Source organism: Dipteris shenzhenensis, chromosome 3 (assembly GCF_047967505.1).
Source record: "Dipteris shenzhenensis isolate YYH24624 ecotype China chromosome 3, Dip_SZ_1.0, whole genome shotgun sequence".
Lineage (NCBI taxonomy): Eukaryota > Viridiplantae > Streptophyta > Polypodiopsida > Gleicheniales > Dipteridaceae > Dipteris > Dipteris shenzhenensis.
Genome location: NC_141598.1, coordinates 22,711,125 through 22,724,069, shown reverse-complemented (window position 1 = coordinate 22,724,069; position 12,945 = coordinate 22,711,125). Strand labels below are relative to the sequence as shown.

Below are 12,945 nucleotides of genomic sequence, written 5' to 3'. Positions count from 1 at the left end.
CCTTTTCCGAGCGATCAAAAGTCTAGAACGAAGGAGGTAGTTGACACTTGGTTACACAAGTGGCAGGTACACTTTCAATTCCACCCATACCCAGATGAGAAAAAGATCCAGCTCGCAGCGGGGTTCATGTCAGGTAAAGCATTGCTATGGTGGAAGGAACTCCGGCCTAAGCCCGATACATGGACAGATTTTGAAGGGGTCTTCAGGAAGGAGTTCCTAAAGAAGGAGGATGATTACGATATCGTTGGCAAGCTCAAAGCCCTCGATATGTCAAAATTAAACTTGACCTTTGAAGTTTATCTTCAAAGATTTCGGGATCTGCAAACCAGGGCCACTAAGATGGATCCAGTGACCTTGTTAGGTTTCTTCGTGGATGGTTTGCCAGATTCCTACAAGTTGCAGATAAAGAACAACAAATGCACAACGTTGCAAGAGGCCATGACTTATGCGCGCATATACGATGATACCATGGCCGGTGCCAAAGCAACCCCAGTTTCTGACACGAGTGGAAAGAACAAACGCAAGTTCTTTCAGCATACGACTGGTACTGGGGAGACGAAGTCTACGGACAACGCCTCCAAGAAAAATTTAACTCAGGCTAAGAATGGTAAAGCCCGTTTCCTTCGCACCTTGAGGCTCAAGAAAGAAGGACGATGCTTCTATTGTGAGGAGCGGGGCCACACAAAGAATGAGTGTCCAAAGCGCAAGAACCAAAAGTTGGTGCTTGGACCGAAGCTCCAGGCGGGTCCACGTACCGCAGCCAAGGGAGCGAACCAAGTCGCGATGACAGGTATTTCAGTAAATGTCATTACCTGCCCACTCTCTTGTAATTGTACTTTCAATACTTCGTTGTTTGGTTCCCATGATCTTTTCCGAGTTTATGGAGAAGTTATGGACCAACAGGTTCACATTCTCTTTGATCCGAGCAGCTCTCACAATTTTGTTAATTACAAATTTGTGCAGAAAATGGGGCTGTCCACAGTACCTAGCGACCACACCTACGAGGTGCAGCTTCCAGCCGAGAAGCAGTTTTGGGATCGCAAGGTTGAAGCGCTTCCTATCCAGATTCAGGCCTACACGGGAGCTCTTACATGTTATGTTATGCATCTAGAGCATGTAGACTTGTTGATCGGGATAGAGTGGTTTAAAACCCACAATATTCAGATTGGATGGACGGAGCATACGCTTTCTTTTGTAGATAGGGACACCACATTTTGTATTCAGTGTGATAAAATTCCCTCTTCTCAGGGGCCTATTGTATCTGCAATGCAGCTTCGAAATATATTAAACAATTCTCATTATGATGTCTATCAGTGTGTTTTGATTCCGCTTTCTTCATTTATTGTTTCTGTAATAAACAAAAATGATTTAAGTGTGTTTGAACACCGTGAATTGAGAATGTTGTTAGATAGTTTTAAGGATGTATTCCAAGCTCAACTGCCGGTAGGTTTACCACCAGAACGGGCAGTAGATCATCGCATAGACTTAGTCCCAGGGGCTCAACCTATCAGTGTACCACCTTATAGGATGAGTCAGGTAGAGGAGGATGAGTTAGCTTTACAGCTTCAGGATTACCTGAATATGGGCTATATACGCCCAAGTAAATCACCGTGGGGTGCACCTGTCCTCCTAAGAAAGAAGAAAGATTCTTCCTGGAGAATGTGTATAGATTATAAACGATTAAATAAAGTGACAATTAAGAATCGATACCCTCTCCCTCGTTCTGATGATTTGATAGACCGTTTGGCTGGAGCGAAGTATTTCACTAAGATTGATTTGCGTACGGGTTATCACCAAATCCATCTATGCTAAACACATAGATAGGACCGCATTCTGGACTAGGTATGGTCATTACGAGTTCCTCGTATTACCTTTTGGTTTGACCAATGCTCCTGCTACTTTTCAGCAGATGATGAACGATTTGTTCAGGGATTTTCTGGGCAAATTTGTTGTAGTGTTCTTAGATGACATCTTGGTACATAGTCGAACGCTTGAAGATCACATAGGACACCTCCGGGTTGTCTTAGTTGTTCTAAGACAGCATAAGCTCTATGCCAAGATGAGTAAATGTGACTTTTTTATGAAGGAGATCATTTACTTAGAACACAAGATTTCTTCTGAAGGTATTAGCATTGATCTAGATCGTATCTAGAAGGTTTTAGAATGGCCTATCCCTCAGATTGTGAAACAACTTTGTTCTTTCCTAGGATTTACGGTATTTCTTCGAAAATCTGTGCGTGATTATTCACATATCACGGCACCCTTGACAAACGTGTTGAAAGGTCGTGGACGCAGGTCCACCCAGCCAATCTCTTGGAATGATACAATGAACAAGGCTTTTGAATCCTTGAAGTTTTCTATCAAGGAAGCACCCGCCGTTCTTGCATTACCCGATCCTACCCGGCCTTATGTTTTAGAGGCCGATGCGAGTGACTATGCGATTGGGGCAGCTCTATTCCAAGAGGGCAGACCTGTAGCTTTCGAGAGTAAGAAGCTAGACGACACTCAATATCGTTGGCCCACACTCGAGAAGGAACTTTATGCTGTAGTGTATGCTCTTAAGGTTTGGAGACACTACTTGTATGGTTCAAAGTTCCTTGTATTGACTGATCATCAGTCAATTAAGTATGTGTGTGATGGATCAGAATTGAGGGGAAGGAAAGCTAGATGGGCAGAATTAATGCAGGATTTTGATTTCGAAATACGTTATCGTAAGGGTTCCCTGAATAGTGTAGCGGATGCCTTAAGTCGAGTTAAGTTTGTAAATGCTTTGTCATTTATGGAAATATCCTCAGACCTATTTCAATCCTTGAGAGGGCTATACGCAACTGATCGTCATTTCACTTCTTATTGGCAAAGAGTCCAGGATGGGAGCTCCATGGTTGACCAGGACTCAGGGATTGTGCCACCTACGGTACAGGCGGCGGGAGGTCAGTGGATGATTAGGAACGGCTTGCTGTTCCGGGATGAAAAGATTTGTGTGCCAGATGTTTTGGACCTTAAATCCAAGATTCTCTAGGAGTGTCATGATGCTCCTAGTGCTGGACATCCAGGTATACATAGGACTCTGTCTCTTGTGAAGCATACCTTTCATTGGCCTAAGATGCGTGCATTTATAGAGAACTATGTGGTAGGTTGCCGAGCTTGTCAGGTTACTAAGGCCGAACGCCTTAGAAGCGCGGGCTTATTACAGCCATTACAGATTCCAGGTAATAAATGGGAAAGTATTTCCATGGATTTTATTACTGGTTTGCCTCGAACGCGCAAGGGTCATGACTCCATTTGGGTCATAGTCGACCGTTTGACAAAAATGGCTAGATTCTTACCTACTAGAACAACTATTTCAGCTGTTCAGCTAGCTCACGAGTTTGTGGACCACTTGTTTAAGCTGTATGGTTTACCATCTGACATAGTCAGTGACAGGGATAAGTACCTTTTGGACACTTGTATTTGAGAAGTTAGAAACTACTCTAAGTATGAGTTCCTCGGATCATGCACAATCTGATGGCAGTACAGAGAAGGTCAACCAGTTGGTTGAAGACATGCTTCGGGCATATGTATCTAAGAGACAGTCTTCATGGGAAGATTATCTACCTATGATTGAATTTGCTTACAACAGTGCAAAGCATTCTAGTACTGGTTACAGTCCTTTTATGCTTATGTACGGGTTTCAACCTAAGTCACCAGTTATGGTTGGATTAAAAGGGATTCAAAATGATGCTGCTAAGAACTTCTTGCTAGACATGCAGGAAATGTTGCAGTTTGCCAAGAAGTATATTAGAAGTACACAAGATCGGGACAGATTTTATGCTAATAGACATCGTTCACCTAGAGAGTTCTCTGAAGGAACGATGGTATATTTACGAATTCCTAAGGAATCCAAGAGCCTAAGTACTGGTTTGGTTCCGAAATTATCCCCCAGATACTGTGGCCCATTCAAGGTCATTAAAAGAATTGGACCAGTTGCATATCGACTAGAATTGCCCCCCGATGTTAAGGTCCATCCAGTCTTTCATGTCAGTAGACTGAAAGAAGTTTTGGGTGCGGATGATCAACTTGTTTCTCCTCATGAGATAATAGAAGTTACAGATTTGACTTTTATTCCTCACAAACCTGAGTGTATTCTTGAATTTAGTGAAAGACAGATTCGTAATCGTACTATCACAGAATACAAGATTAAGTGGAAGGATCGTGTTGAGGAGGATGCAACCTCCAGAGAACATTTCCTGGTTTCTTAGCGAACTCAAGAGTAAGTTCTTAGAGGAGGGGGAGTATGTCATGTGCACGGATTGGTATCTGACGTGTACTAGGTACACAGGACTAGCTCAGGTTAGCCTGGGGAGGCTTAGAGCTAGGCAAGCTTGATTCTCGGGTTGAGTGGCAAGGATACGAACTATTTATAGGTCTTCGCTATTTTTGGCGCCAAGGCCCAAGTCTATAAAAGAGGCCCAGGGGGTTCAGTTCTCAGTGTGCAGTTGGGAGCAAGTTTCGTTCCCAGGTACCAGGTCTGTTCCTGGATTGAGTCGCGGACGCGCGCCTGCATCTTAGCGTAGCCCAAGGCCCAGTGGCAGATCCAGGGCTTCATAGCGCCACCTGGTGGTATGGGACACCAGGCTGGTTTGGATCTAATTGGAGTTCGTGCCAGTAGCTCAGCTCATGGCTCGGAGGGGACATCTCCTGATTCGGGATCACGTCTCGTAGATGTCATGGTTGGGTGGTGAGCAGCCTGCTCAAATCTGACGTGGTGTGTGGTTGTTTTGCAGATCAGGGGTTTCAGGAGTGCTGGAACGTGTCACTCACACACACTGACCAACCCTGTTCCAGACTGCCCCAATCTGCCACATGGCAGTCCAGTGCTGCTGCTGTTGTTGCTGTTGGCCTGCGTGCCATACAGTCATGTGCAGCCCCCGATGGCTGCTGCCTGCTTCTACCAACCTGTTCTGCTCTTCTGCTGCCTGCATCTGACATAAGCCACCGTACAGACTGACGTCAGCCTATACCGCTCTGTAGTCAATACTGCTTGCTGACCTGCCATTCCCGCTGTACCTGCTGTCGTGGGTGCCCATGACAGATGTAGAGCCAAAAGAATATATAAACAGATGTAGAAGTTCAAGTACAAGGCCTGCCAACAATTATACCAACACCTTCAGCATATAATCAGTGAGATAAGGCACCAAATTTAAACTACTCCTATCTGCTGCGTACCTTCAGTAGGCTTCAGTGTGAGCTTCTTACTGGTCCAGCACATGCATCCCAGATGCTCACCTACACACTGTAGGTGTGCACTCTCGATGCCCAGTCTTGCTGCGGGCTGAACCGAGAAAAGCCCCAACGGGGGGGCTTTAATAGGGCTGGAGAACCCTAGATCTGGCTGACCAGATCCACAGACTGGCCTACCTGCCAGTCTGCCAGCCAACCAGACCAAGGCTGACTGGCCCTTCTTCCTGACCCAATCACAGACTGCCGACTCAAGTCTGCGGGACTGCCAACCAGGTTTGTGGACAGACCCTAACAGAAAGTCAACTGGCTTTCCTCTCAAGACCCACTGTTTGAGCTCATGGCTGGGCTAATACCAGCCCTTACGTCAGTCCTAAACCAGGCCTTACTGTCTACCCTAATCACTGACCAGGGTGGCCTGCATGAAATAAACCTGAGAAGGATTACTGATGTATGGTGCCCACATGGCAGCCTCATTCCATCCCCCTAATCGCTGACCAGGGTGGCCTGCATGAAATAAACCTGAGAAGGATTACTGATGTATGCTGCCCATGGGGCAGCCAGCTTGCTGCCCACATGGCAGCCTCATTCCATCCCCCTACAGGTGCCAATGTGACAGCATCTACACCCATATACATAAAGGTGTCAAGCCCTTTGTCCTCATTTGGGGGCTCACAGGTGGGTGATTGTTCAAACAAGCTTTACACTTTCTTAGTGCAGATGCCCTTTGGCCCCATTAAGCTTTACACTGGCAAGTCAATTACTATGGATGGTTATTAAACATGCACGATGGGAGAGCAGGGTGGAGGGATTGATGCTAACATAAGTCGATAGCTCAAAACAGGCACACAGACTTAACCTTTTCTTTATTGAAGAGGAACAGAAGGCTGACAACTATGTTGCCATGTGTCAACAAGTTTCCCAGGTTTCTGGCTTCACAACATCACAAACTCTGATGAGCCCATCTTTGAGAGAAATGAGGGAGGATGGGCAACTTCAGGATCAGGTAATTGCCACATGCACAAATGTTCAGATATCTCAAATTAGCCACGGATGTGGATGTCACCATCAAAGACAGCGTCCAATGTATAACAAGATTGCTCCCAAATCAACATAATGTATCTAGGGATTGCTCCCAAATCAACACACTAGAACCATAGATTTTAATATTAGAGAAACTGTTTACAACAGCAACGGTTTGTTTCTCTCTGCTACTCAGAGCTGCAGAAAACACCTTTGATTCCTGGCAAGGAATTATTCCCCTGAAGGAGACTGGTGAATCGCAACTGGTAAAACTAAGGCTAAGGCTGTCATCTTTCTTGGTAAGACTTAAAACAACTGGACTGAGATTGTGAAAGCTTTTGTGGACAAAGCGACATGGAGATCTTACTCTTCTCATTTGAGATCATGGGTTTTAATCTTCTCCCCAACTTGATGCTGACTAATGAACCGATATCCTTACTCAGAGAATCTCCTTTAGAGGACGCGATCCGAAATTGATATATGGGACCAGTAATTAACTAGCTCATTCAAACAGCCAATGGTCAATGGCCAAGAAATTTTGACTTGAGTGGAGAGGGATTCAAGAGTACTGATCGGAGGTGGTGTTGAGCAGTATACTCATTTGAATTTCTACCCTGCAACTGGATGCAATGTGGTGGAGAATTGGGGTAAAAAACAACCGTTCATAGGCTAGTTGTTGGCTCCGTGTGTGTGTGTGTGTTTTGGGGGGGGGGGGGGGGGGGGGGGGGGGCGCTGCATGAAAGGCGATACATTTTTGGATCTCTCCTTGTATGCAAAATTGACAAGTGGAGCAATATAGATCCTGTCTGTTTGTCATGCAAATGCCACTTGAAAGATGATATGCATGGGCTTGCCCATTCATCAGGCATTTGTGAACAAAGTAATTAGATGGTGCATAATGCTGGATTCCAATAGCATTGCAAATGGGGGCACTGTTTGCAGGAGGATGTGGGGGACTTTCTTCCACCTCAGCCTTCATTTGGCCTCCAGTCAGATTATCCATTCTGCTTGTGATGTCCTACCTGCAGAAACAACCTGCTTCAAAAGAGAAACTGGGGTTTCTCTTAGACTTTAGGCATTCACTGTGCGGTTATGAAATGCTTGACTCCTGGAAGATACAGGAGGACCAGCTATTAGACTTGAGGCTACACAAAAGATTGCACCAGGACTGTCATCTCTGACTTGAGAGGCCACAGTAGCAATTTTATTTGATAGTTTTGTCTCTTGGGTGCTAGCTGTAATCATGCTTTATGCCTATGATGTAGAGTGAACCTTATTTTTCAAACTTTCCACACATTTGAAAGACTTTAAAGTGCCAGCCTCACCTCTATTTCTGTCTCATTGTCCTATGTATAACTCCAAATTTCCTTTTGAAATAGATTACACACATTTGAATCGCCATGAGAGTAGCATATATAGAAGCTCCAAGAGAGAGCTAAAGAACTGATGTAATAAGGCTGATAGATAGGGAACAGAATAAAGGTACATATAACAAGACATGGAAATGGATACGTAAACTTGTTCAGAATAAAGAACACAATATCCACAAAACTTTACACACTACATAAAAGGACATAAGTTGTGGTCCTTTTTGCAGTTCTCTAGCCAAAAGACTGCCAAAGCTCTCATATCATCTCTTAAAGTCCACAAGCGAGTTCTCACAGATACAGATAAGTTTCCTTTCAGGAGCACCGTAGATGATTGTGTTGATGCCTCGTCCTACGGTGGATTAAACAAGATCCTGGGATGCAGCTAAAAATGAAATGTAAACACCAATATTATCTGAACATGCTGCAGTTTGACTGAAAGCAAGAAAAAACCAAAGTCCCACAAACTAGCGCAAGCTCAGGGAGCATTCATGGTCAAGCAAGCCCCCATTCTCAGCACCCACAAATTTTGACACAACCCGAAGTAGTGCTTCTTGCGCTTATTACCAAACAGGTAGCTGTTAAAACCAGGAGTGAATGACCTGAAGGGTTTGGGTTGGAATTTGGTCTGGGCCACATCTGTGATCGGTATACAGGGACAAAGCCTGGTCTACAGAATTGTGAAATATGCATCCCTCTCTTTGCACTTTCAATGCCTGCTCCAAGAGATGCTCCAGCCTCTTCTCTGGAATCATGATGGAAGGCGGTAACAATCCTTGAAGTTCTTCCAGCAGTTGTAATCGAGAATTTATGCTAGGATATGACTCCTTCACATTTGAAAGCGACTGAACCCTGGACGGGCAGATAATACAGGAAGCCAGATCGTGTAACCTGTCCTTCTTTATTTGCAAAGGAGAAATTTCGGCCCTCAGTGTTTTCAAAGCTCCTGCCGTGTCACCTTCGTTTAAAAGCTCAAAGAATTTCTGTTGCAAAATTAGAGAAGCGGCAGATTTCACAGTATCAGGATCCAAAAGTCCAATATTCCTTAGAGTGGCGACACCCTCATCCCACTTCCCATTGAGAATCTGCTGGCGAAAATTGGTGACAACCGGAGACTGGAGAGGAATGCCAGACTCTTCCTCCAAAAGGGCAGCTGCCTTTTCGTAACCCAAAGAATATAAAGATTGTATTATTATTCTGGTAAGCTCCACCCTCCTTATGAGGCCTTTTGGACCAACTGTCGCATTATCTGATTCAGGTAACGTCCTGGCCATTGCAATGCCAGGAGACCCCGAAAGCACACTCTGAATTGGCTCTTCTGATCCTATCTCTGTCGATGGCATTGACAGCTTCAGACGCTTCAAGGGTGGGAGACCATTGTCATCTACACCTCCCATGAAAGGGCACCGCCTCAAAAGCTAGCCCATAAATCTCAGAGGCATAGACGAAATTGCGATCCTGCACAAGACAACAAAATAAATCTCCCTTTCCACAGGAACCAGATAATGGGAAAATGGCTCAACTTAAGCATTGATTAAGCACGTTACCGCTTTAGATTGCCCTTGATGTATAGCTTGCACTCCTTGTTTTCAATAATCTCTCGAGTGTGATCCAGGCTTCAGCACCCCGTCATCGCAAAGCTCCAGGAGAGCAGACACTGAAAAATGCACCAGAACAAGGACTTTCCGATTGTGAAAGGGAGCAGAAATAGAGATGGCAAAGGCACAAATTTCTCCGTTTGAAGCCTCGATCTAAAGCGATCCTTAGCAGCCACAATAGGAACAGTGCATCTTTCTGGTCGTGGTTACAAGAAACAATCCCGGGGGGGGGGGCCGGGAGAAAGCAAGAAGTGGCACTTACGAATTAGCGCAGAGCTCCAGGAAGGTAATTGCTGAAGAGGGTAGAATGAAATTCGGAGCTAGGGAATGAAAAAGCGATGGTTTGCAGGCTTGCAAAGTGCAGGAATTTGATGAGTGAAATGGATGACTTCAAAGGCATAAAATGGAAGATAACTCGTGTTACTTCCCGCAATGGAAGATGGCTCGTTTAACAGACAATATACATATATATGTATATATATACCTCCCATAATAATTATTTTAACCCAACATTCGTCATAGCATTATTAAGATTCAAGCCACTTTGAGAACACTTTTTTTTTTGGGGGGGGGGGGGCGGGGGGAGGGAAAAAGGGTGATAGGATGGTCTACATCTAGTGGGAGATATACTATGAAAAAGGGTGCATTTCCTATGCTGTGTACATAGAGGGGGAAAACTTCTCAAAAGGAAGGGGAAATATGTGACAACTTTGGCCTAAATGTAGTGGGAGATATACTACAAAGTGGAAAAACTTCTCAAAAGGAGGGGAGTGACAAGTTGCCGCTATTCTAGGTGTTTTTCCCCTTGCGTGACAAAAGCATGTAAGAGGTGGAGGATGGAGTACGAAAGTGGCTCCAACTTCAGCCATGGTAGATTGTTATAGAGAGTAAAAGCAAAGACTAGCATGAGATACCTCAAAGGAGCAACCAAGGATAGGATATATATATATATATATATATATGCGAAGAGTTCACAAGCAACCTTCCCCTGTCAAGCTAGCCCCGTTTAGCCTTGAATAGAGTAAGGTTTTTAACAAAGGCTTGGGAATTTCCTCCCCCCACTAGTCAAAAATGTGCTTCCAAAAGGAAGTAGAGTGGTAAGCCTCCCACGTGTGGGGGGCTTTAGCCTACCCCATGAGGATATATATATATATAGAGAGAGAGAGAGAGAGAGACAGAGAAGAGTGTGTTACTATCCATTCAAACTTTGGGATCAATATAAGCCATGGTAAAGTAGAGTGGTAAGCCTCCCACGTGTGGGGGGCTTTAGCCTACCCCATGAGGATATATATATATATATATATATATATATAGAGAGAGAGAGAGAGAGAGAGAGAGAAGAGTGTGTTACTATCCATTCAAACTTTGGGATCAATATAAGCCATGGTAAAGTCATATGCTCATAAAGAGAGCTAGAAAAGAATGTGTATCGTTTACATCAATTATAAGTTCAAATCTTCTTTATTTTCTTACTATGGTGAAACTCTCATGTGAGTGCCCTCCCTTCTATGTGTACGACCCATCTTCTAATTTTTCTTACTTCTGTCGCATTTTCTTGTTCTGTTGTCTACCCTTAGTGAATTATTTGAAAAATATATTCCCTTATCCACTAGTTTCCTTGCCCCACTCCTACACATAGCCACTTGTAAACAAGGAGCTTCTGAGTCTCCTACCACTTGTTACAGTCAAAGCCTAGCCAACATTGGGAACACTCTAGTTGTCTACCACCAATAAGGTCCTCATCACAAAACTAAATGGAAGGTTGGGAGCTCATCACACCTTCTCACTCTTCTATTTTAAGTTGTGCATAAGTGCATCACAAAAAGTCATTTTAGCTCCTTCAGTTAGTACATTTTTTATGCCTTGCATCAGTTGAAGGCTTATTTCTCAACACTATGCAGCTCTATGTAAACAATTTCATAATGCAATAAGTTTCATTCACTAAGGTGCTCATCTTCTATGTAATAGTTTTCATTCACTAAGGTGCTCATCTTTTATGCAATCTGAACTTGGAAGTTCAATATTTTGCCATAGTTTTTTCAAAAGCAATCTAGGTTTTGGTTGTGAATTGTTTACTTTGGGGCATGTTCTCATGGTTGTGCATTCCTTCCTATGTAATCCATGAAACCAAATTTGGTAATATCATAAAAAAAGTAACATTGATGATTGCATGTAACCCTCCAAATGATGTGTAAGATTCACCCCCCAAAACTAGAAGTGATTGATGCATGTGAAGCTACATCCCTTGTAGACATAGCTCCACTTTTCACTCCCCTTACATCAAATTATCCTCCACACCATGCATCCTATTTCATAGCCCTTTTCCTTAAATTGTCCCGAAAATTATAGGTAGAAATGAGAGCATTGCATGGCCAATCAAGTATTTGTTTTCATTCGGTTATCACACCAAGCATAGTTGGAAACCACTATAAAAAGCCCAAAACACAAAGTAATCGAAGCATGTGAAGTTACATCCCACACAAATAGAGGCACACTTTTTAACTATCCTTGCACTAAATTGTCCTCCACCCCAAGCATTAATTTCATGCTCGTTTAACCTAAATCATCTCTAAATTGCAAAGACAAATGAGACTATAGAAAATCATCCGAAAATTGCAAGAAAAATGGTAATATTGCATGACATGGAACATGCTTCATTTTGTTTGCTCTAAGACAACAAGCACACTCCTCCCAAAACCCACAACTAAAGCAACAAAAATCATGAGAAAGTTATGGCTAAGATTGGCACCAAAAATCCGATTACCTAATTGATAAGCCAATGATGTTCTATCTTAGGACCCTAACAAGATGATAAACTAATTAGTGCCTATCTTAGGGCCCTAGCACATGAGTGGAAATAGGATGGGAATGGAGAATGCATTTCCATACTATTTTGTTGTAATGATGATTGTACCCTACTTGTATAAATGATTTTCATAAGTTAAGTCCTCAGCCAAGCCTCCTTATAGAATTCAATTCCACTACACAAATTTATTATCTTCGTTTAAAGCTACATGGTTGATAGTAGGGACCCAAGAGCATGTGTAGAGAATTGAGGAGGCTGTAGAGGAGTTATTTCATCATTTCATCCCTAAAGAATGGGATTCCAATTTATTCCCCAAGGTTTAGAGGCCAAGGTCTAGTGTGGTTGAAACCTCTCTTTTCCCCTTTTGCAATATTTAGCTTAATATGGGACTAGGATCAGTGGAACATCATCACCATGCTAGTCTTATTGTAGTTCCTTCTGTGTGCTAATACCCTTAGAAACTTATTGCAATAGTTACAGTTGTATTTTTTATAACTCCTTGACCCTTTTGGTTAAGGAAATTTCAAAGTCTAAGCAATCTAAGGAGATAGTCTAAATAATTTAAGGATGGGAACATAATCCCCATACTAATCCCATCATAGTTTCTTGTATGTGCTAATAATACCTATACAAACTTGGTGCAATAGTAGTTTTATTCATTCTAACTCCTTGACCATTTAGGTTGAGGAAGTTACATAGTCTAACCAATCTAAGGGGTAGTAGTATCCTTCCATGTGTGTTTTGTGGGACATTTTCTCCATGATTTGCATCACATTTATCTACCATTTCAATCACCTTCATCTTTCTCACTTATTATGACTGTTGTCATTATTGTTGTTGTCGTCATCGCCACTATTGTTGTTGTTAGTGTTACTTTTATCATTATTGTTGTTGTTGTTGTTATTGTTAGATGCATATACTAATGATACCATTT

General features: G+C 43.1%; 1 protein-coding gene across 1 annotated transcript in view; it reads right to left on the bottom strand.

Moving 5' to 3' along the window:
- LOC147903526 (WD repeat-containing protein 26 homolog) overlaps window positions 1–9,638 on the bottom strand; it is a 50,541-nt gene extending 40,903 nt beyond the window's left edge. Inside the window, exons 1-3 of the mRNA XM_087399685.1 lie at window positions 9,468–9,638; window positions 9,155–9,264; window positions 8,210–9,065 (exon numbers count right to left, since the gene is read on the bottom strand). Coding sequence (XP_087255811.1) covers window positions 8,210–9,004 — 795 coding nt within the window. The 5' untranslated portion in view covers window positions 9,005–9,065; window positions 9,155–9,264; window positions 9,468–9,638. The remainder of the gene's footprint in view (window positions 1–8,209; window positions 9,066–9,154; window positions 9,265–9,467) is intronic.
- Window positions 9,639–12,945: the final 3,307 nt, after the last annotated feature.